Here is a 25,935-nt window from a genome sequence, read left to right as displayed (position 1 = left end):
GGAAAATGAGATGATACTGCTGTAGAGAAGGGAGAAGGCATAGACTGACATGTTGGAGTAGGAATGGGGAAATGACATTGAAATGGTTCACCACCTCAACATAATCTGTCTGGGTCATTTCTAACATGATGGCATGTGCATCGATTCATCTAACTTCCGGTAATTTTCTCCCCTGTCCCTTCTCTTTTTTTCAGTTCTCCAATCTGACTTCCCCTCTTACTACTTCTCTTCACCTGTCTATCTCTTCCCCATCCTCCACTTGCCTCTCCTATCAGATTCCTTCTCCAGACCTTCACCTATCACCTCCCACCTTCTTACTTTGTCCTCACCACCTTATTCTGGCTTCTTGCTTCCTTTCTTGTCCTGGTGAAAGGTTTTGGCCTGAAATGTCGACTGTTTATTCCTCTCCATAGCTGCTGTGTGACCTGCTGAGTTCTTCCAGCTTTTGTGTGTGTTGCTCTGGCTTCCCAGCTTCTGTAGAATTTCTTGCATTTAAGCCTTGTTAAACTGTTTGTTGCGTGATCTTCATTTTTCTCTCTTTATTTTTAACCATAAAGCTGAAAGCATCAGAGGAAAAAAAACTGCTGAGACCTCTTAACTCTGACAGCATAGTGGGACATGGTAGTGTGTCACTCTGTTGGTCGCAATTATCTTACTTTCATACCAACAATGGATCTAGCCCCACCCACACCAGTCTTTTATAAATACTGGAGTCCATTAGACCATGCGTCAGGAGCAGAGTTAGATTATTTGGCCCATTGAGTCTGCTCTACCATTCCATCATGTCTGACATATTATTCCTCTCAACCCCATTCTCCTGCCTCCACATTCATCTGAGGCATTGAATTCGACAGATTTACCACCTTCAGGCTAAAGAATTTCCTCATCTGTTCTAAAGCAATGTCCCTCTATTCTTAGGCTATGCCCTCTATTCCTAGACTCCACTATAAGAAGCATCCTCTCCACATTCCCTTTGTCTAAACCTTTCAATATTCAGTAAGTTTCAATGAGATCCCTCCTGATTCTTCTAAACACCAGTGAGTATAGACACAGAGTGATCAAATGCTCATCATTTTGGAGATGTTGAAGTTAGAAGAGATATTCCACAGTCTATGTGAACTATGTTCCACTGTAGTTTCAACCTGGTATTATTGTATTCACAGAATTAAACCCATCATCCCAGACATGTCTGCCATGAGCACTCTCCCACAAAGCTACAAAGAGCCAGCATTTGAGTGGTATTTGCTCAGATAGGAGTGGGTCCTGCAAGTTTTTAAACATTCACTCTGGACTCTTTTTAGTGTTATGATTTCAGGTTAAGCACAGGCAAGTAACTCTGCAAATTATCACCTACCACCCTGCCTCAGCAAATGGGTCAGTATTTCTCCATACTGAGCAAAATTAAAAAAGAAGTGAAACACAAGAACACAGTCGCTTATCCAGTGGAAAAGAAAGGGTGCAGAAGCCAGAATAAGGGCTTCTCTTTCCTTTCCAATCCTGATGAAAGCTCTCGGCCTGAAATGTTGACTGTTTATTCCCCTCACATAGATGTTGCCTGGCTTGCTGAGTTCCTCTAGCATTTTTGTGTATGTTGCTCAAGAGTTCCAGCATCTGCAGAATCTCTTGTGTTTATGACTTTCTGACTGCAGAACTCTCAAAAATCACTGGTGTAAAACATTGTTACACGCAAGCTACTTTCTGAAGAGCCGTGATTCTGTTTTTAAAAAAAACACAATAAATGTAATTAATTGCAAGGATGTGCAGTGCAACAATACTTAATACCATTACGGTGCATACATCACGATGCTCTTTATCAACTACGGTTCGGCATTGAATACTTTCATCCCTTCAAAACTAATCAATAAGCTTCAAGACCGTAGCCTCAATATTGCCTTGTACAATTGGATCCTTGATTTCCTCACTTGTGGACTCCAGTCTAGTTTGGATTGCAACAACAACTCCTCTACAATTTTCATCAGTACAGGTGCACCACAGGGCTGTGTGCTTAGCCCCCTGCTGTACTGGCTTTACACTTAAAACTGTGAGGCCAAGCACAGCTCCATTGCCCTTAAGTTTGCTGTCGCCACCACTGTCACAGGGCGAATCAAAGGTGGTGTTGAATCAACATATAAGAGGAGGATTGGAAATCTGACTGAGTGGTGTGACAACAACAACCCCTTACTAATGTCAGGAAGACCAAGGAGCTGATTATTGACCACAGGAAGAGGAAATCAGAGGTCCATGAGCCAGTCCTCATTGGAGGATCTGAAGTGGAGAGGATCAGAAACTTTAAATTCTCGGTGTTATAATTTCAGAGGACCTTTTCTGGGCCCAGCACATAATTGCAATTATGAAGAAAGCACAGCACTGGCTCCACTTCCTAAGGGATTTGTGAAGATTTGGCATGACATCTAAAACGTGACAAACTTCATTAGATATGTGGTAGGGAGGATATTGACTGTCTGCATCACAGCCTGGTATGGAAGCATCAGTGTCCTTGAATGGAAAATCCTATAAAAAGTAGTGATTGTGGCCCAGTCCATCATTGGTAAAGCCATCCCCACTATTGAACACATTTACATGGAGCTTTGTCATCGGAAAACAGTATCCATCATCAGGGAACTCTCCTCTTGTTACTGTCATCAGGAAGAAGGCACAGGGGCCTCAGAACTCACATCACCAGATCCGGGAGCAGTTATTACCCCTCAACCATCAGGCTCTTGAACCAAAAGGGATAACCGTTCAATTTCACTTGCCCCATCACTGAAAAGTTTCCACAACCTCTGGACTCACTTTCAAAGACTCTTCATCTTATGTTCTCAATATTTTTTTTGCTTATTTATTTTTTATTATTATTTGTTTCTTTTTGTGTTTGCACAGTTCTCTGTTGTGTGGTCTTTCATTGATTCTATTTATTGAGATGGCTGCAGGAAAATGAATTTCAGGTTGTATATGCTGACGTACATGTACTTTTATAATAAATTTACTTTGAACTTAATTCAGAGCACAATGTGTTTAAAGTAATTTGACGGGAACCTGAGTGATAGCATGGATGGAGCATTGGCTGATTGGCAGAAAACAGAGTGGGAATAAAGGGATCCTATTCTGGCTGGCTGCCGGTTACCAGTGGAGTTCCACAGGGGTCAATGTTGGGACTGCTGCTTTTTATGATGTATGCTAATGATTTGGACTATGGGATTAATGGATTTGTGGTTAAATTTGCCAATGATACAAAGATAGATGGAGGAGCGGGTAGTGTTGAGGAAACAGCCTACAGAAAGATTTAGATAGTTTAGGGGAATGGGCAAAGAAGTAGTAAATGAAATAGAATGTTGGAAAGTATATGGTTATGCACTTTGGTGGAAGAAATAAACGGGCAGATTGTTATTTAACTGGGGAGAGAATTCAAAATACAGAGATGCAAAGGGACTTGGAAGTCCTTCTGCAGGATACCCTAAAGGTTAACCTCCAGGTTGAGTCGGTGGTGAAGAAGACAAATGCAATGTTGGCATTCATTTCTAGAGGTATAGAATATAAGAGCAGGGGAGTGATGTTGAGGCTCTATAAGGCACTCATGAGACCACACTTGGAGTATTGTGTGCAGTTTTGGGCTTCTTATTTTAGAAAGGATATACTGACATTGGAAAGGGTTCAGAGAAGATTCACAAGAATGATTCCAGGAATGAAAGGGTTACCGTATGACGAATGTCTGGCAGCTCTTGGGCTGTATTCCCTGGAGTTCAGGAGAATGAGGGGGGATCTCATAGAAACATTCTGATTGCCATATCTAATCTCTTCAGGCCTTTTAACAAAGTTATTTCTCATGGTAGGGGAGGCCAGGACAGGAGGGCACGACTTAAGGACGTCTATTAAGAACAGAGATGCGGAGAAATTACTTCAGTCAGAGGGTGGCAAATCTGTGGAATTTGTTGCCATGAACAGCTGTGGAAGCCAAGTCATTAGGTGCATTTAAGGCAGAGATAGATAGGTTCTTGATTAGCCAGGGCATCAAAGGGTATGGGGAGAAGGCAAGGGAGTGTGGATGACTGGAAGAATTGGATCAGCCCATTATTGAATGGTGGAGCAGACTCGATGGGCTGAATGGCCTACTTCTCCTTTATCTTATGGTCTTATGATAGGGCTGAGGAGGGACAGTTGGTTTAAAAATAAAGGGAGTGTGTAGTGAGACTGCTAGCAAGGACAAGCTGATGGTAGAGCAGAATTGCAGTCAGCAGGATGAATTGTAGTGTAAAAGATGGAGAAAACTGAAAAGGACGATGAATAGAGGACTGCAGTTGTTATATTTGAATGCACGCAGTATATGGAGTAAAGTAGATAAACTTGTAGCAGTTGTAGAGATTGATGGGCATGCAGTTGTGGGCACCATTGAGTTGTGGGTGAGGGAAAGTTAGAGTTGGGAGCTTAACATCCAAGGAATCAGAATCAGGTTTATTATCACTGGAATTTGTGGTGAAATTTGTTAACTTTGCAGCACCAGTTCAATGCAATACATAATAAAGAATGAAATAATAGATAAGTAAATCAATTACTGTGTGTGTGTGTATATTTATTATATTGTATTGAATAGATTAAAAATAGTGCAAAAACAGAAGTAATAATTTTTAAAAAGTGAGGTCGTGTTCATGGGTTCAGTGTCCACTTAGGAATTATATGACAGAACAAGCTGTTCCTGAAGCAGAGTTTGTGCCTTCTGGCTTCTGTATCTCCTTCCTGACAGTAACAATGAGAAGAGGGCATGTCCTGTGTGATGGGGGTCTTTAATAAAGGACATTGCCTTTCGGAGTCACCATTCCTTGAAGATGTCTTGGATACAGAGGCCAGTACCTAAGACTAATTTTACAACTTTCTGGAGCTGCTTTTGGTCCTGTGCAGTAGCCCCGGATATCAGGTAGTTGTATTGAAAGGACAGGTAGGAAGGCAAAGGGAGTGGGGTAGATCTGTTTGTAAAAAAATTACATCAAATCATTAGAAAGAGATGACATAGGACCGGAAAGTGTAGTGCCTTTAGTGTTTTTGTGGGTAGAGTTAATAAACTGGAAGAGTACAAACTCCCTGATGGGAGTTGTATATGGGCCTCCAAACAGTAGCCAAGATGTGGGCTACAAATTACAATATAAGATGAAAAGACTCGTCAATAGAGCAAAGTTATGATCGTCATGGGGGATTTCAATATGCAGGTAGATTGAGAAAATTAGGTTGGTGCTGGATCCCAAGAGGGGGAATTTGTAGAATGCCAACAAGAGTAGCTCGAGGTTGAGCTGGGGATCTGCTATTCTGGATTGGGTGTTATGCAATGAACCAGAATTGATTAGAGAGCTTAATGAAAAGGAATCCTTGAGGGACAGTGATCATAATGTGATAATTCACCCTGCAATTTGAGTGGTAAAGTCAGATGTATCAGTATTATAGTGGAGTAAAGGAAATTACAGGAGCATAAGAGGAGCTCACCAAAGTTGCTTGGAAGGGGACACTAGCAGGGAGGACAGCAGAGCAGCAGTGGCTGTAATTTCTGGGAGCAATTTGGAAGGCGCAGTATGGATACATTCCAAAGTAGTAGTATTCTAAAGGCACAAAGATGCAAGTGTCAAAGTCAATATAAAAGCCAAAGTATTGGAGCAAAAATTAATGGGAAGTTAGAGGATTGGGTTGCTTTTTTAGTCGCCCTCTGTTGGTTTTTTTTAAAAAAAAAAGGACGGGAAAATTGCAAATGCCACTCTTCATGGACTCAAGAAGGGAGAGAGACAGAAGAAAGGAATTTGTGGGCTAATTAGACTGACCTCAGTGGTTGGGAAGATGTTGGAGTCAATGACTAAGGATGTGGTTTCCGGATACTTGAAGGTACATGATAAAGTAGGCCAAAATCAGTATGGCTTTCTTAAGGGATAATCTTTCCTGACAAACCAGTTGAAATTCTTTGAAGAAATAATAGGCAAAGGAGAATTGGTGAATGCTGGATTGTCCAAAGACCATTGACAAGGTGCCACATATGAGGCTGCTTAACAAGTCTGAAGCTGATGGTATTTCAAGAAAGATACTAACATGGATAAAGCATTGGATGATTGGCAAGAAGCAGAGAGTGATAATAAAGGGAGCACTTTCTGGTTGGCTGCAGGTGACTAGTGGTGTTCCACAGTAATCGGAGTTGGGATTGCTTCTTTTTATGTTATATATTAATGATTTGGATGACAGAGTTGATGGCTTTATGGCCAAGTTTGTGGATGATATGAAGACAGATGGAGGGGCAGGTACTGTTAAGGAAGCAGAGTGGCTGCAGAAGAACTTAGACTAGGAATTCCTAACCTTTTTTATGCCTTGGACCAATACCATTAAGTAAGGAGTCCATAGACGTCGGGTGAGGAACCCCTGACTTAGATTAGGAGAATGGGCAAAGAAGTGGCAGATGGAATACAGTGTCAGGAAGTGTATGGTCATGCACTTTGGTAGAAGAAAGAAAAACACAGACTGTTTTCTCAATGAAAAGAAAATTCAAAAGCCTGAAACATTAGGGACTTGGGAATCCTTGTGCAGTATTCCCTAAAGGTTAATTTGTAGGTTGAGTCAGTGGTGAAGAATGCAAATACAATGTTAACATTTATATTGAGAGGACCAGAATATAAAAGCAAGAATGTAATTTTGAGGCTTTATAAGGCACTTGGAGTATTGCGAGCAGTTTTGGGCCTCTTATCTAAGAAAGGATGTGCTGACATTGGAGAGGGAATGAAGGTTTCTAGGAATGAAAAGGTTTTCATATGAGGACTGATAGATAGCTCTGGGCCTGTACTCATTGGTATTAAGAAGAATGAGAGGGGTTCTCTTTGAAACCTATTCAATGTTGAAAGGCCTTGATAGAGTGGATATGGAGAGGATGTTTTCTATGGTGGAGGAATGTTGGGCCAGAGGACACAGCCTCAGAATAGAGGGATGGCTATTTGGAATGGAAATGAGGAGGAATTTCTGTACCAGAGAGTGGTAAATCTGTCTTTGCCATAGGAGATGTGGAGGTCAAGTCAGTGGGAGTTTGATAGGTTCTTGACTAGTCATGGCATGAAGGAATGGGGCTGGTGGGAAATGGACCTGCCATGATGACAAGGCAGAGCATTGCTCAATGGACCAAATAGCCTAATTTGTTCTATATCATCTGGTCTTATAGTCTGATAATAAAGAACACATTTCGACTTTTAAAAAAGGACTTTGCAAGAAGGTTCCTTTTCTCCCCAACTCAGAGATGTGCTAACTCTTGAAACATTTTGCATTTGAAGAGCTGTTTTATCTGTAACTTTAAAGGTGACAGCAAAACCTTTTGTGTGATCAAATGCTTTCCAGCTATCAATGATGGCAATTGTCATTCAAAATTATTATTATTTTTAAACATGCAACAAGTGTCCTATTCTGTTCCATGTGGATACAGCAAAGTAGAAAAAAAAATCATCATCTTTCAGATTCTGCACTCAAGCCAACACAAGTTGTGAATAGGAAATGGAACTTAGTCATGGAATGTCCAGCTAGCACTTAAATATAAATGTCCTATTAGCACTACTTATTGTGCTGACAAACTTAGTGTCATCAGAAACTTCAGCTTTTTATTCATTTATCCAGTATATAAATTACAGTATGAGTTGGCTCCAATTCCATGCAGTGTTGATTTTTGCCAGTCTTTCTTTTGTGCAACACAAGTAAATAGCTTCTCTCCGTAAATAAAATCAACAACTGCTTTCTTATTCAACCTGATGTCATCCTTATAAAATTCAGCTATTTGCTACAGCTGACTTTGCATAAATCCATAAAATTCAAAATATTGGAAATAGGCAATCTATGATGAGAAAAACAGTTAATATTTCAGATCATTGATCTTTCATCAAAAGGATTTTATAATCCTCCTTGTCTCCCTCTGATCAGATGATACTTTACCTTTGTCTCTGCCCTGCACTCTTATGCTGTTATATTTTGATAAACATTTTATTCCATATCCATATTTTAATCTCTAACGTTATTTGTTATAGAATTCTTTGTACATAATTGTTGTAATTTTTTTGTTGCATGTTGTATCCTGACCAACACACAACAGCAAGTTCGTAATACATGTAATGTATATGGTGAATGAAGTTGATCCTTGATTGTATTTGTTCAAGCACTCAGCTACTCTGTCTATAATAGTTTCTAATAACTACATCACAACATTCATTGGACACAAGAGCTATCAACATAATTTTTCAGGTTATCTCTTTGCTCTATAACACAGATTGGAAGTGTTTTGCTAATGATTTACTGTTGTCCAATGATTAGGCAGTGAATTGAAGTGGACGAACAATGAGTTTTCCCTCCTTTTACTTTTGCAGGAGTAGTTCAGGTGCAGCAGAAAGTTTTGGGAATCATTCCATCGGGCACTACTTCAAGCCAGCAAACCTTTACTTCATTCCAACCAAGAACAGCCACAGTAACTCTTCGACAGAATGCACCAGGTACAACGACATCAACTCAGCAGGTACAGGTACTTACTATTCTATTACTAATAGCTGTGTAAATCTTTGTAGCTCTGGTGGATGCTGTTTTGGCATAGCTGCACCGATGTTTCACCTGCAAAGTGAGTACAAGCTGAATTCACAGTGAGTGAAGGGAATTGGAAGATAATCAAAAAAAAAAAAACAAAAATGAGACCTTCCTATCTACACAATGTCCGTGTCCCTCCATCTTTGTTGTATTCATGTGTCACTTTCATGATATCCTGGAACTTTGATTTAAAAAATCTTTTAACCAGACATGCTGCAGTTCATTGACAGGAGAAATAAATACTGTCTTTGCCCATGATATCTGTATCTTGTGAATGAAAAGCAGTCAGACATGTTGGACCAAATGGCTGTAGAGTTGTTCTTTGGCTAAGCACATTTCAGCAACAGGCAACAAAGTTAACATGGGCACCCAAATAATTAAAGATTTTTCTTGTGTCCTATTACATGGTCTGTTTGGAGGTCCTTAGATAATTTCAGTTTTACGGGTCAGTAAGTCTGTTCATCAAATAATTATTTGATATTTTTTTGATATCAAACTTTGGGGTTGGTTAGTAAAACCAAATTTTCAAACTCCAAGCGGGTAGTAATGCAGTTGTAATGCCAGTGACCCAGGTCAGTTCTGCCACCATCTACAAGGAGTTTGTACGTTCTCCTTCCCTGTGATTGTGTGGATTTCCACCAGGTGCTCCGGTTTCCTCTCATGTGCAGTTCAGTAGATTAATTGGTCATGTGGGTGTAATTGGATGGCCCGGGCTCATTGGGCCGGAATGGCCTGTTACCGTGATGTATCTCTAAATAATACAATTTTAAAAAAACTAAATTAATTCATTTCTAACACATTGGATTGAGCTGTCTGGATTTGATGAATTTGATAATGTTGCAATACAGCTCCATATATTCATAAGGAATTTTGTTATCTCTAATATTGTACTATAGAATGTGGATTGCTATTTCATAATTAATATTATTTAATGTTTAATGCCAGGTTCTCACAACAGGAGGAACAACACAGATACGCCCTGGCGTTACAGTTATAAGGGCACCTTTTCAGCAGACAGCAGCAATTGGGAAAACTATAATACGAACACCTTTGATGGTACAACAAGGTATACTTCCAGCCAGTAGGTTCCCCTTTTATATTTCCCATAAAGATAGTCATCTGATGCATCACCCACTCCATCTGTGCTTCCCACCTGTTATGCAGGCCAGGTCACATTTCTTTTCGTTTCACAATAAAAATGTACAGTATATCAGTACACATCTTTCCCTCCATTTATTGTGCTAGCATTTCAATACATTCTCTTACAGTGTGTCAAATACCACTCGTCTCTTCCCTAAACAATGAACCCATGCAGCGTGTGTGAGGCTGTTAGTGAAGGCTGGTTTCCTCCCTGTTTTGTGACAGCAGGGACCTGAATTGTAATCCTTGCCCCATACTGTCAAGTGATTGCTGTACTGACCTTAGTACATCTTATGTACTACTGCACTCTGAAATATGTCATTTAGTAACATTTGCTTGTGGACATTTCTTCACCATTGGCATCTTCTATTTTATGCAGTATTGATTTATTATTGTCACATGTACCAACATATAGTGAAAAGTTTTTCTTGCATACTAATTATACAGATCAAATCATTATAGTGTTGAGCTAGAATAAGGTAAAACAATAACAATGCCAAAAAGCTATCGAAAGAGTACAGTGCAGGTAATGATAAAGTGCAAGATAGATCATAATGAGGTAGATTCTGAGACCAAGAGACAATCTTATTGTACATGAGGCCTGTTCAGAATCTGTTAAGTGGGATAGAAGTTGTCCCTGAGCCTGTTGGTACGGGCTTTTAGGTGCTTTATTGTATGTTTGAAGGGAAGGGGGATAAGAGGCAATGTCCAGGGTAGTTGCAATCTCTCATTATGTTGGCTGCTTTACTGAGATAGCAAGAAGTACAGACGGAGTCCATAGAATGGAGGTTGGTTTCTGTAATGTGCTCAACTGTGTCCACAACTCTGCAGTTTCTTGCAGTATAGAGTAGCTGTCATAGCAACTGTTATGCATCCAGACTTGCAGCATTGTTACTATCCTGTCCCCCTAAAGATGGATAAATCTGTTGCTTGAAATGTCTTAGAGCTTAAGTTGCATAATTCAATAACTCTTCTGTGTTGGAGTCAGGATGAGAATAAATGAAAATAAACATAATTTTTAAACATAAACATTAGTCTTGAGCAAAATAAAACAAGGAATTAAAGTTCATAAACAGTGCAATGAATGCACAAATACATAGTGTATATCCAACATATGAAATAAATTTTGAAGCAAAATGAACCTCAATTTCTCCGCAAAAAGTGGCCAATATGCTTCAAGGACAATTATTCTGTCATGAGCTTAACACAAGCATGGGAGTCCTCCAAGTTAGCACAACACTTCACAGCACTAGTGAACATCCATCATTCAATTTCCACGACTGTCTGTAAGGAGTTTGTAGTTCACCCCATGACCACATGGGTTTCCTCCACGTGCTCTGATTTCCTCCCACATTCCAAAGAAGTACCTTCAGGGTTTGTGAGTTGCGGGCATGCCTTTGTTGGTGCCAGAAGTGTAGCAACATTTGCAAGCTATCCCTAGCAGAATCCTTAGACTGTGTTGGTCATTGACGCAAACAAAGCATTTCACTGTATGTTTCAATGTACGTGTGACTAATAAAGCTAATCTTCTAATCTTTTTACTTCATTGATCTCCTTTACTTTCATAATAAGATGTGATACATTGGTTTACAAGGTTAGGTATTGCACTTAAATTCAAAGATGAACTGGATTTGATAAGGTCTAGCCTTAAGAATAATATACCTTCCAATATCCTTCTACTTGTATTCCAGCTCAAAACCAACAAGTAGTCACCCAGATTATTCGTGGACAGGCTGTAACAACAGTACCAAGTACAAGCAATTTGGTTCAAAGTTCCACCCAGAAGATGGTTACCGCTCCAAGCACGCCTATGCAGCCAGTCCAAAGTCGGCCTGCCACACCACAAGGCCAACAGCCAACCCAAAGGCCACAGCAGGGACAGGTCCGGTTAACAATGGCACAGCTCACTCAGCTCACACAAGGGCAGGTAAGAATTGAGGTAAATGGCTAGGAAAATGACTTGGAACAGTAAGAAATGTGTTTTAGTTCTAAAATATCACTCCTTAAATCAAGTAGGTAAAGTAACTGATCTAAATTTTCTGTTTGAAAAAGAAATTTGGAAGTAATTATTGGTTACATTTATTTGAAGCTGCTCCACCCAACAGTAGCCAATCTATCCCATTTGCTCAAAAGCAGGTGAGCACTAGTCATGAGGATATTTGGACATTATCAGATGCAGATACATTAGGTGCATTTGAGAAATACTTAGGCATAAAGGTGATAGAAAAATGAAAGATCGTGGAGGGAATGGTTAGATTTTAGAGTAGGTTCAAAGGTCAGCACAACATCATGTGCCGAAGGACCCATAATGTTCTATATTCTAAGAAAGGCAAACTATTTTCAGTGGAGAACGATTGCAAATGAGCAAAGTATAAGAGAGATTTAGATGTTCTTGTGGATAAATTGCAAAAAGTTAACAGGAAGGTGCAGCAAGTGGTGCAAAGGTAAATGGCAAGAGGGTTGGAGTTTAGAAATGAAATAAGTATTGTTAAAATTGTACAAAGAACTGGTAAGGCCATAACTGGAGTACTGGGCAAGGTTTTGGTCCCCTAATTTAAAATAACATATACAGTGGATTCTGGTTAATTGGGACACATCAGGACCTATACATTTGACCCAATTAAGCAGATGCCCCAATTAGCTGAAGCTTCATGGAAATAATTAAGAAGGTATTTTTTTTTTAAAAAAACAAACTACCGTTAAACTAAGTAACAAATCATGTATTTGAATGAAATACAGAACAAATTGGAACACTACCAATACTTCTGCAGTACTATAAAACTATGTATTAGTTCAGAAGAGTTATCAACAGAGGAATTCATCCAGTTTACGCTGAGTGTTCTTTTGATTGACTGTAAATGAATAAAATCAGTGCAGACACCTAGTGCAGATAGTGGACTGCTTTCAAAGAAGGCTTTCAGTGATTACATCCTCCAAATCTTCTTTTTCATTGTAACATTCAAGATGATAGCTGATAACTTAATTATTCATACTTTCTAACTTGTTGATGTAGTGAAATTGTTTAATGTTCACTTCCGGCCATTCTTGGCACCTGCAAGCCTAAATGCTTGAAATAGGAGTGAGCAAAACATTTCTGAATTGTCTTGCTGCTTATTACTCGCCAATAGTCAGTGACAAAAATCTTTGTTATCTGAACACAAAAACACACAAGTAACGTTATTTAAAAACTGTTCACTCTAAACACGGTGTAGTGTCTAATAGCCACTTGACATGCGTGTGACTGATGCTAATTACGAACTGTTTGACAGTAGTCTCCAGCCCCAATTTAGCAGTATGGTGTTCCAAATCAATGAAAGAAAGGAATCCCAGCTATTTTCTCAATTTGATTTTATTCTTTAAGAGTTGTCCCAAATAAGCAGCTGCCCTGATTAACCAGTGGCCCAATTAACTGGAATCCACTGTACTAGCTTAGGGGCAGTCCAAAATAGATTCACAAGTCAAATGTCTAATTCCTGGATTGAGAAGATTGTTCTATCAGATAAAGAAATAAAATCTATGTTATTTGAAGTTGAGGAATCTCAGTGAAGCATCTGAACTTCATTGGAGAATGACAGTGTCGATGTTGGAAACAAGATGTTTTGGTTTTGTGATCAGGGTACTGAGGCAAGAAGGGATTTCTTCTCATAGGGAGTGGTGAATCTCTGGAATTCTCTACCCCAGAAGGTTATGGGGGCTTGATGATGGAGAGTATTTGAAGAGGACATGGATACATTCATGGAAGATAAAGGGGACCAAGGGTTTTAGGGAACTGGTACATGAGAGCAACCTGGGGTAAATTATGTTGAATGGTAAGGCAGGGTTGAGCAGCCTACTCTTGCTTCTATTTAATGAGCTTATATTCACACACTTGGTAATGGTGTGGTTTTATTGACTGGATTTGGAGAGTTTCACCCAACAGTTATAATCCAAGGTATGAGTTAACTACCTACTATATGGTCCACTCAGTTTTGAGTATTTGAACAGCAGATCTTTCAACCAACAATACCAAAGTAGACAACCCAAACATTGTTACATTGATTATGGAAGTTTGCTGTGCACAAATTGATAACCTCATTTTCATTATTACAGTAATGATGTGTTTCAAGAATATTGATGTCCTGAAAGGGGTATGAAAAGGACAGTACAAATGTCAGTATTCAGTAGCATGTGTCCATAAGATATAGAAGTAGAATTAGGCCATTGTTGGTTACTAGCTCTTCTACATCACTTCCAAGAAGAGCATTAGCAGGATAATTTGTTAAAATACAGATGCATTGCAAAGCTCTTCTAATTGGTAATTATGCTGCTGATGTTGCAGAGTGGAGGTCAGGGACTGACTGTGGTTATTCAAGGGCAGGGACAAACAACTGGACAGCTTCAACTTATCCCACAAGGTGTATCAGTTATTCCTGGGCCAGGCCAGCAGTTGATGCAGGCTGCCATGCCAAGTGGAACTATTCAGAGGTTCCTCTTCACACCATTAACAACAGTGACAGCATCAGCTGCTGCAACTACAGCGGCCACTACGACAACGATAGCACCAGGTAAGATCTTTATGATGGAAAAGTCATTTCCTGATTGTTTTTCTGGAAGTTCAAATTTTTTGATATACATACAATGCAATTGGTGAATGTCATCACCAGAATATTGCTGTAAAATTACCCTATCATTACCTTGTGCACAAAAAGTGTGTATATTGTTGAATATTTCATTCAGTAAGCAATTAACCTCTAAATCATTGTACCGGTGATACTGGAATTTATCATAATAGGCACATTGTCTATTTTGCATTGATTACCTATTATTTATTTTCTATATTGTATGTATACACTTATGAGATGCTGCATGTATTTGATCTTGTTCTATAGCTGCAGTGGAACCAAAACCTGTGCAGACAACTGTACAACAAACACAATCTCCAGTTCAGTTACCTCCTCAGCCTCCGCCGCCTTCTCCAGTTCAGACGCCAGCTGCCTCCCAACCTCCGTCCTCTGTACAACCTGTCCAAATGCAGCCAGCACAAGGCCAGCCAACTGAAAAGATCCAAGCTCAGCCACAAACCCAGGTTCCTTCAGCACAGGCTGGGAGTCAGCTAACTGTACAGTCCCCACCTCAGCCCCAGCAGCAGACCCAGCAACCTCAGCTCCAGGTTCAGACAATGGCTCCTCCGCTTCCACTTCCACTTCAAACCCAGGTTACGACTCAGGCAGCAGCTGAGACACAGACTCTGCCTCAGGTCTCTCAGGGTGTGGTTCAGCAGCAAGTGAAACTTCAGGTCCCTGTTCAGATTCAGCAGCCAGGTCTGACCCCAGCCCAGCAAATCCAAAATGTCGTCAGCGTGCAAGCAGCCAGCGTTCAGGAACAGCTCCAGCGAATCCAGCAGATCCGCGAACAGCAACAGCAAAAGAAACAACTGCAGATAGACGCTAAAAGGGAACATTTGCTGCAGACAACAAATCAAAATGAAATTATTCAGAAACAGGTAATAATTGCCATGAAGAATTAAGTTTATTTCCTGCGTGATATGGTTTTCTTCTAAGTTTTGTATTCTGTCACTTCCTTCATTAATTTGAACCAGTATGTCCTAATTTAATTAAGGAATAGTCAGTAACTATTAGGAACTAATACACACTTTTATAGTACTGTCATAGTATTGGTAGTGTTCTAATTTGTTCTGTATTTTATATAATTACATAATTTGTCACCTAGTTAAACAGAGGTTTGTCTTTTTTTTTATATACCTTTTTTAACTGTTTCCATGAAATTTCAGCTAATCAGGGCAGCTACTTAATTGGGCCAAAAAGTATTGGTTCTGATGTGTCCCAATTAACCAGAATCCGCTGTATCATGTGGCAGCAACTTAGTGCATTAAAAACATGTGGACATGGTCAAGAGGTTCATTTGTTGTTCAGACCAAACATCAGAATGGGGACAAAATGTGGAATGATTGTTGGTGTCAGACAGGGTGGTTTGAGTATTTTGGAAGGTAACCACTGAGTATTAGGTACAGAAGGTACTTAATAAAGTGGGCACTGAGTTTAGGTTTTATTTTTGGGGAACTGAATTGTATATTGATCAGTTAAAAATAGTATTAGTCAAATGACACTGCTTTTTAGGAGCACTTGAAGTGTAATTGATTTTTATGTAGTCCTTAAACTGAATCATAGCAGTATATAAATTTTGTATTCAAATCTGATTCAAAATAACTACCTCAGGTCACCTGCTGGCGTTGATGGTTACTGAAGTCTGCAGTGACCACCTTCCTAAGGATGTCAAACAACATCTATGGAAGGGAGTAAAAAGTTGATGTTTCTGCCTGAGATCTCTCAGGGCCTGTTAAAGGGTCTCAGCCTGAAACATCATCTGTTTACTCCCCTCCATAGATGCTGCCTGACTTGCTGAGTTCCTCCAGTATTCTGTGAATATTCAAGATGCTCAAGATTTCCAGCATCTGCAGAATTTCGTGTTTATGACCACCCTCCTAATCTTACTGGTTGTTGATTTTCTAACAAGTCCTTATTACTTGTGATATTTTAACTTAATAGCCAAGTGACCAGACTCCTTCATTTGAAGGTTGATAAGCTACCTTGCCAGAGGCTCACTTGCTGAGGCCATAAATTTGAACTAACTGCATCAAGTAATTATTTGAAAGCAATTCTGCTATTAAGCTTCTCTGGAATAACATGCCTGTTGAACTGTTCTGATCGGTGAACTTTAATATGCTGCATTGTACAACTAGTATTTAAGACAGTAATTTTTTTTTAAAAAGTTGCTCCAGAGTAAGCAAGACACTCATTTCCCCCAAGTAGTTTTTGTCATCCTATTTAGTCATTAAGTGTCAACTTAATACTGGCTATTTGCCCCATTTCCCTCCCCCCCCGGCTCCATTTCCAACCTCTATTCCTGTTTATCAAACCTTTCTCACTCCATTTTTTCATCCTTCCCTACCCTCACCATCATTTCCCCCACTAATAACCATCCTTCTCTGACTACGATGTGATGTATCTATAACCATCATTAATCAAACATTTTAACAATGTATTTACTGCTGCCACACCTCCCCAGTGTTTGCTGATGTAAGACCTTGAACTATTTAGTATTTCATTTAATAATGTTATCTTTTATAATAACTGTTTTGTTTCTATGTAGGTGGTAATGAAACAAAATGCTGTCATAGAGCACTTGAAGGCAAAGAGTAGAATGATGTCACCTGCAGAGCGGGAAGAAAACCAGAGGTATATTTATCTAAAGACTATTTGGTAGAATTATGAAAGTATACATCAGTAGAGTTTTATCACTCAGTAAGGTTAGAAGTCTCTCTATCAGCAAGAAAGTTATTTTAACAAAAATGACAAAACTCTAGTTTTCATTTCCTTAAAATGATCCACTTATTTTCACTCCACTCTGACCTTCCTTGTTGTCAAATTGACAAAAGCCACTTAACTGGTTCTTGATTTATGCAAATAGTTTGGCATTCTCTTATACACAAATACAAAATTTTTAATTGCCGTGAGAAAGCAGTGGAATAAAACAGAATAAAATAGTTTACCTAAAATAAAATGGCTTATCCTCTACATAAGTTGGACTACAATGATAAAGGTTTGCATGTGAAATGGAGAGAAGTGGTGATTTACGAAACTGGCTCTAACTTGGTGTTTTAATTGACCCACTTCTCAATTTAACAAAATGCACCAATGGATTATTAGATATAATCCTCTGTAATTGCTTGCTACGATTTATAACTTGTGAGCCACCTTTGTCTGCCATTTCTAAGAAGACATGGTTCCTGTTGAGAGATCTTGGTTTTGTTAGCTTAGTTTTATTTAAAACACAAAAATATTTTGAATTTTTCAGTTTACCAGAAATGTATTAAATCTGTGAGTCCATAAAATGTAATTTTGGTCTTGAGACTGAATTACACTATTTTGCTTCCCTCATTTTTCTTATTGGGTGTATAGTTTTCTCTGTTCCAAACTAGAATGGTTAACTTTTAAGGAGTAAATTTGGTATTCGCCTGAAAAATCACTTCCTGAAGCTTTTGTACCATCATTGATTATTCAGAATGCCCCAAATTCTAGCCCAGGTTGGGTACGGCATGCACCCATAATCAATAATGTAAGTTACCACAAAGAATTTTTTTTTGTTTTTTTGGGAATTAATGCAAAACTCTACTCCACTGTGGTATCATGAGATTTCCTTTGCATCTACTTGAGAAGGGAGGTATTGTTTTCGTCTAACATCTGATTTAACCATGGCATCTTCAACGTTATAGCTCGGTATTAAAATGGAGTATTAATTTATGTAGAGTGGAACTTGAATCAACAATCTTCTTGACTTTAGCAAGATTATACCAATATCCATATGAGTTGAGTACTGGTAAAGGAAATGTGGAACTAGAAAATGTCCATGTATTCGGTCATGACCTGCGAACAATAACTTGACATCATGAATGGTCGTAGGTTTTCAAGCAATCTATTTATTAGAATTTTGGGTAGAAATGTGAAGAGATTGAGGGGTACTTCATGAAACGAGCCTCTTTTGAGACTGATTATCCAGTGTTTTTCAGACCTAAAATAATAGAGGTAATTTGTGAATATACAATTCACTCCCTTCGAAACTGTATCAATTCCAACCAGTTTCCTTTATGATGATCTGTTCTGAAACCGGTTGAGATTTTTTTTTAATATACATTGAAATTGAGATTTTCCTCTAAAATGAGTGGTGTTTAACTTCTCCATAGGCAATACAGTTTTCCTTTTGATTCAGTATACATGTTGGTTCATAGCTTGCTGATCAGGAGGTCACCTTGTATGATGTAGTAATAAATATTTCCAATTGCTATACAAGAACTATTCATTTTCCCATCTTAAGAAACATCTTATCCCTGCTTGCTGAATTCTCAAATAACACAAAGATTGTCAAAAGCAGCTTGAGAAATCATGGGTATAAATGTCATGTTGTACTCCTTACCTTCAAGATCTTCAATTGGCCAATTAATATTTAAGTAACCCATTCTAGTTTTTATGAAGGTAAGAAATTGGAGTTGCTTAGATTCATGTGAATTACGCTAACAAACTGAAGATTGGTAGTGATTTATTCCCACACTGATGATACTTGTTGGTGTAAGTCCTGCACACAATAATCAACTAATGATCTTGGCTTCTTGGAGAAAAGTTCGAGGTTGATTGGGGGGGGTGCGGTGGGGGAGATTGCAGAGAAAAAAATTACATGCTTTCACTACAGTGGTACATCTGAAGAGGGAGCCAATCAACCTATGATTTTGGCAATAAATATTGATGCAAGTATTGTTTCCAATAAACTTCATCTTTTAACGGTTTGTATTGAAGGAAGAGATTTATTAATGGAAATTATTTATGTGCTTTACAATTTCCTATAAAATGTTTGATGGAGATTTAATAGATCACTGAGAAGTGCGTTAGCGATTTATTTTCTTCTTGTTGGGTCCAGGATGATTGTGTGTAATCAGGTCATGAAGTATATTCTGGATAAAATTGATAAAGAAGAAAAGCAAGCAGCAAAGAAGAGAAAACGGGATGAAAATGTGGAGCAAAAGCGCAGTAAACAGAACGCCACCAAGCTATCAGCACTGTTGTTCAAACACAAAGAGCAATTGAAAGCTGAGATCCTTAAGAAAAGGGCATTATTAGACAAAGAACTTCAAATTGAGGTCCAGGTATGTGACCATTAAGCACTTTCTTTGTTTTAGAAACAGATTTCCATCTTTTTTGCACGTAACATTTTACATAAAATAAAATCCTCTGCACAACAATAAAATGTATATGATAAAAGTTCATCTTTTAGACCATAAGACATAGCATAATTAGACCATTGAACTCATTGAGTCTGCTCTGTCATTTTATCATCGCTGATTTATTATTTCCAGTCAACCCCATTCTCCTGTCTTCTCCCTGTAAACTTTGATGTCCTTACTAACCAAGAGCTTAACAACCTCATTCCTAAAGATTTGCCCTCCACAGCCATCTGTGGCAATGAATTCCACAGATTCACCACCCTCTGGCTTAAGAAATTCCTCCTCATCTCTATGTAGGATAATGAGGAAGAGATTTGATTATGCAGGGTGTTCTGTTCTTGGAAAAGATGTTGTGGTTTCCACTGCTCAAAAGTTCTCAAGAATTATATGGCAAGAAATTTTAACATCTAACAGCATAGACAATTTAGCCCATTGTCCTTCCCAGTTCCTTTTGAGAAAGCTATTCAATTCATCCTATGTCCATCTCTTTCTGCCAGTAATGTTAAACTGGTTATTAGCAAGTGTAACAATTCTCCTTATTTACTTGATCAGATCTATTATTAATCTCCCTTTAATCTTCCTTAACAAAATTAAATCCATATTCCTTAAGCCCCATCTCTGTGACATGCTTCCTAAAGTTTGGTACTCAAAACAAAGGCCATTTCTTTGGATGAGGCCTAATTACTGAATTTTGAAGGATTGGTATAATTTTCTTGCCTTTGTCCTTTCGATGCTTCTATCTGTAAGACCACAAGTCTTTTACTCTTTTAATAGTTTATCAACTATTCCACCAGCTACAAACCTTTAAAGTTAAATAATTTTAGTTCATATTGCCACTTCGCAGTCTTTACAGAATATATTACTTCACATTATTTTGCCTGTTTCACCCAATTTTTCTCAGTCCTCCCTGATGTTTGCTACTATCATCCTTGCTGTTTGCTGTTTCAGCTTTATAGAATCACACTTGCTATATCCAACTAATGTCATTGATATTTATTTAAAAGATCAAAGGTTTTGGTACCAAATCTTGCAGAATAACAGTGTGTATTTCTTTCTAAGTTAAGGAAACACTGCTTTCTTGGTCAATTTTTGAGTTCAAGTTTATTGTCATTCGACCATACACATATATAGAGTGAAACAAAAAAAAATTCCTCTGGGACCAAGGTGCAAAACACAGTACATATATTACATACAGCACATAAAATAATATTAATACTATAATATTAGCAGGTAATAAAAATATTCTGTAGATGTACTAGTGCATATGTGACATACAGTTAAATATACAGCAGTATAATGCTACTTGTGCTGTCATAAATAATGTGTACTGGGTGATAGCAGGATGTTCAGAAGTCTCGCAGCCTGGGGGAAGAAGCTGTTAGCCAGCCTAACAGTCCTTGTTCTGAAACTGTGGTACCTTCTGCCCAATGGTAGGTGGTCAAGAGATTTTGGGATGGATGGGCGGGGTCCTTGACAATGCTCAGGGCTTGGAACACAGTGCTGTGGTATATGTCCTGGATGGTGGCAGGAAGAGGCACCTTGATGATTACCTCAGCAGTCCTAAGAACGTAAGAAATAGGAGCAGGAATAGGCCGTCTGGCTCGTTGAGCCTGCTCCACCCTTCATGGCTGATCTAACCAAGGACTAACAGTGGCATGCAAAAGTTTGGGCACCCCTAGTTAAAATTTCTGTTACTCTGGATAGCTAAGCGAGTAAAAGATGACCTGATTTCGAAAAGGCATAAAGTTAAAGATGACACATTTCTTTAATATTTTAAGCAAGATTGCTTTTTTATTTCCATCTTTTACAGTTTCAAAATAACAAAAAAGGAAAAGGGCCCAAAGCAAAAGTTTGGGCACCCTGCATGGTCAGTACTTAGCAACACCCTTCTTGGCAAGTATCACAGCTTGTAAACGCTTTCTGTAGCCAGCTAAGAGTCTTTCCATTCTTGTTTGGGGGATTTTTGCCCATTCTTCCTTACAAAAGGCCTCTAGTTCTGTGAGATTCTTGGGCCATCTTGCATGCAGTGCTATTTTGAGGTCTATCCACAAACTCTCGATGATGTTTAAGTCGGGGGACTGTGAGGGCCATGGCAAAACCTTCAGCTTGCGCCTCGAGGTAGTCCATCATGGATTTTGAGGTGTGTTTAGGATCATTATCCTGTTGTAGAAGCCATCCTCTTTTCATCTTTGGCTTTTTTACAGCTGGTGTGATGTTTGCTTCCAGAATTTGCTGGTATTTAAAATGTTCCCTGTGCCACTGGCTGCAACACAAGCCCAAAGCATGATCGATCCACCCCCGTGCTTAACAGTTGGAGAGGTGTTCTTTTCATGAAATTCTGCACCCCTTTTTCTCCAAACATGCCTTTGCTCATTGCAGCCAAAAAGTTCTATTTTAACTTCACTCCACGGGGCGTGTTTCCAAAATGCATCAGACTTGTTTAGATGTTCCTTTGCAAACTTCTGACGCTGAATTTTGTGGTGAGGGCGCAGGAAAGGTTTTCTTCTGATGACTCTTCCATGAAGGTCATATTTGTGCAGGTGTCACTGCACCGTAGGACAGTGCACCACCACTCCAGAGTCTGCTCAATCTTCTTGACGGTCTTTTGCAGTCAAACAGGGTATTAATTTGCCTTTCTGGCAATCCTATGAGCAATTCTCTCAGAAAGTTTTTTTGGTCTTCCAGACCTCAACTTGACCTCCACCGTTCCTGTTAACTGCCATTTCTTAATTACTTCAGCAACTGAGGAAACGGCTACCTGAAAACGATTTGCTGTCTTCTTATCGCCTTCTCCTGCTTTGTGGACATCATTTATTTTAATTTTTAGAGTGCTAGGCAGCTGCTTAGAGGAGCCCCTGGCTGTTGATTGTTGGAACAAGGTTTAAGGAGTCAGGGTATTTATAAAGCTTTGAAATTTGCATCACCTGGCCTTTCCTAACGACGACTGTGAACAAGCCATAGCCCTAACAGGCTAATTAAGGCCTGAGACCTTGGTAAAAGTTATCTGAGAGCTCAAATCTCTTGGGGTGCCCAAACTTTTGCATGATGCTCCTTTCCTTTTTTTTACTCTAAAATTGTACAAAACTAAAATAATACACTAATCTTGCTCAAAATGTTGAAACGAATGTTTCACCTTTAACTATGACTTTTGGAGATCAGTTCATCTTCTACTCACTTAACTATTCACAGTAACAGAAATTTTGACCGGGGGTCCCAAACTTTTGCGTGCCACTGTATCTCCACCTACCTGCCTTTTCCCCATAACCTTTAATTCCCCTACTATGCAAAAATCTATCCAACTCTTGTCTTAAATATATTTACTGAGGTAGCCTCCACTGCTTCATTTGACAGAGAATTCCACAGATTCACCACTCTGGGAAAAGCAGTTCCTCCTCCTCTCCATCCTAAATCTACTCCCCCAAATCTTGAGGCTATGTCCCCTGGTTCTAGTCTCACCTACCAGTGGAAACAACTTTTCTGCCTCTATCTTATCTATCCCTTTCATAATTTTATATGTTTCTATCAGGTCTCCTCTCATTCTTCTGAATTCCAGTGAGTACAGTCCCAGCTGACTCAATCTCTCCTCATTGTCTAACCCCCTCATCTCTGGAATCAACCTGGTGAACCTCTTCTGCACCACCTCCAAAGCCAGTATATCCTCCTTCAAGTAAGGAGACCAGAACTGTACGCAGTACTCCAGGTGTGGCCTCACCAGTACCCTATACAGTTGCAGCATAACCTTCCTGCTCTTAAGTTCAATCCCTCTAGCAATGAAGGGCAGCATTCCATTTGCCTTGATAGCCTGCTGACCTGCAAACCAACCTTTTATGAATCATGTACAAGCACTCCCAAATCCCTCTGCATAGCAGCATGCTGCATTTTTTAACACTTAAATAATAATCTTTCATTTTTCCTTCCAAAGTGGATGACTTCGCATTTACCAACATTGTACTCCATCTGCCCACTGGCTTGTATCTCTCTGCAGACTCTCTGTATCTTCTGCACAATTTGCTTTTCTACTCAGTTTAGTATTATCAGCAAACTTAGATAGACTACACCCATTACCCTCTTCCAGATCATTAATGTATATTGTAAACAGTTGCAGGCCCAACACTGACCCCGACGGCACACTACTCACCACTGATTGCCAACCAGAGTAACATTAGTCCTCACAATTGGTTGGAGGGCCGTACAGGCAGATGGCTTGCAATTACCATACCAGATGGTGATACAGCTATGGAGTTCTTGTTCTGATTATAAAGACAGTGATGAAGTTCAAACCAGGTTATGCTTGAATAATGGTTCCTTTTTTCCTTCGAATGCATGAATTCCAAGGAACATTCTGGCAATGTGACCAAAACCACATTTAGGTTACCCAACATAAATAAGTTCATGTCTCAGAGGATGCTGTCACTTCTGCCAAATACTTACTTCCATTAACATGGTGAAATGAAACTCAGTCAGCAATGTGAGGGTGTGGTTTAGGATTTTTTGGAAGTGGATCCTAGATTACTGAATTTTAAATTTCCCCAGTTAGCTCTATAAAACCCTAGTTAGATCACACTTGGGATACTCTGTTCAGTTCTGGTCACCTCATTATAGGAAGGATGTAGAAGCTTTAGATATGGTGCAGAGGAGATTCGTCAGGATGCTGACTGGGTTAAAGAGTATGTCTTATGAGGATACTTTGAGTGAGCTTGGGCTTTTCTCTTTAGAGAGAAAGAAGATGAGAGGCGACCTGATAGAGGTGTACGAGATGATAGTAGGCATAGATTGAGTGGATAGCCTGAGACATTTTCCCAGGGTGGAAATTGCTAATACCAGGGACATAATTTTCAAGTGACTCGAGGAAAGTTTAGAGAGATGTCAGAAGTAGGTATTTTATACAAAGTGGTACATATGTAGAATGCACTGCCATGGATGGTGGCAGATACATTCGGGGCATTTAAGAAACTCTTAGATAGGTACATAGATGTTGGAAAAAATGGATGACTGTTGAAAGGAAGGGTAAGATTGATCTTAGAGTAAATTAAAAGGTCAGCACAGCATCATGAACCAAAGGACCTGTGCTGTGTTATAGTGTTCTATGTTCTAAAAATACTCTGAACTTGAGCTTCTGTGCTGGCACCAGGCAGTCCCCTTCCTGTGTCTGAGAGGCCTGGAAGTGAAATCCAAAGCTGATGGTGCAGTATTGTTCTGATCAATACACACATGTTCCTCACTTCTTGACTTTTTTGTGAATTTAATCCCATTGACTGAAATTCTATTCCATTTGATAGGAGGAACTAAGAAAAGATAGGAATAAGTTAAGGAAAGAGAAGGAGAAGGCACAGGCAGCTGCTCTGCACACCGCAGCCCTTGCAAATACAAATGCAATACAAACTGTGGTGACGCAGAAACGAAAAAGAGAGGAGGAGAAAGAGCCTGCAAAGGTGAAGAAGAAGAAGATGATTTCTACTACCTCAAAAGAATCCAAGAAGGACACAAAGCTTTACTGTATCTGCAAGACACCTTATGATGAATCAAAGTATGTAATAGCCAAATGTTTCTAATGCCTATATTTCAAAATTTGAAACAATTATTCTTGGTTGTGTAATGGCCTTATATCACAAATTTCATGCAGGATTCCAAAAAGATTTGCAAAAGATCCCTTTGTTTCAGCAGATGCATAGAATTAGCATGCAAGGTCTCGATCACCATATTAAGGCAGATAAATATTTGAAAGATTGACAAGTCTAGGTTTTTGGTCAACTGGTACTGAGGACTTGAGACCAGCATGGATTACTTTGAATGTCAGGGCTGGCTTTAGGGTCTACTGCTCCTATTTTGTTGTATAATTGTGCCCTCATCAGTGTGATTCTCAGGAATGTCCACTGTTCAAGTTTTCTGACATTTGTACAGGAAAGCAGTATGGCACATAGAAAATTCTCTACTGTGGCACTATAATCTGAAAGTTTCAAGTTGCGTGAGCTGAGTTCATGGAACTATGGAATGATTTATTGTAGGGGATAGAGACTGTTGCAGTGTCTTTAAGTGAGGGGTGTTCATATTCATAGAGGAGGGTATTGTCTTATCCTGAGAGACCAAAGCAATGAGATGTTGTTTTAAAGACAGAATAGTTCAAGTAGTTGCTTCCAGTGCTATAGATTGTAGTTTGCTCCCTCTCTTCAATAGTGAGGCACATGGCAGGAATGTAGCATTGTCAATCAGGCTGCAGGTCCATAACACATTGTCACCACACTTTCTGCATTTTATGATCAAACTAATTTTTCACTACTTGGTCTGCCACGGTGATGACTCTGGGTAGCCTTTGGGTAGGAATGAAATGCTTGTTTCCATTTTAACCAGTGTTATTGTCCAGTTCATTTTTGAGATTGTGTACAATCCTTGTTTCTTGTAGATAAGCTAATATCCTGTTGTTCATTTTGAAACTGAATTTTTGTACAAAAATAAGT

At 39.2% G+C, this 25,935-nt stretch overlaps 1 protein-coding gene across 11 annotated transcripts in view; it reads left to right on the top strand.

The window, feature by feature from the left end:
• bptf (bromodomain PHD finger transcription factor) overlaps positions 1–25,935 on the top strand; it is a 173,669-nt gene that overhangs the window by 128,252 nt on the left and 19,482 nt on the right. For 6 of the 11 annotated variants that reach the window (XM_072242562.1, XM_072242559.1, XM_072242557.1 and 3 more), the window contains 8 exons: positions 8,358–8,509; positions 9,514–9,649; positions 11,400–11,635; positions 14,027–14,252; positions 14,577–15,190; positions 16,858–16,943; positions 19,177–19,402; positions 24,760–25,007. In XM_072242562.1, the coding sequence (XP_072098663.1) occupies positions 8,358–8,509; positions 9,514–9,649; positions 11,400–11,635; positions 14,027–14,252; positions 14,577–15,190; positions 16,858–16,943; positions 19,177–19,402; positions 24,760–25,007 (1,924 nt within the window). The remainder of the gene's footprint in view (positions 1–8,357; positions 8,510–9,513; positions 9,650–11,399; positions 11,636–14,026; positions 14,253–14,576; positions 15,191–16,857; positions 16,944–19,176; positions 19,403–24,759; positions 25,008–25,935) is intronic. The other 5 variants (XM_072242561.1, XM_072242563.1, XM_072242555.1 and 2 more) reach the window with 3 other exon arrangements.

The sequence above is a fragment of the Mobula birostris genome, chromosome 24 (assembly GCF_030028105.1).
Source record: "Mobula birostris isolate sMobBir1 chromosome 24, sMobBir1.hap1, whole genome shotgun sequence".
Lineage (NCBI taxonomy): Eukaryota > Metazoa > Chordata > Chondrichthyes > Myliobatiformes > Myliobatidae > Mobula > Mobula birostris.
The sequence above is the reverse complement of the archived record's forward strand: the minus strand, read 5'-3'. Positions and strand labels throughout refer to the sequence as shown.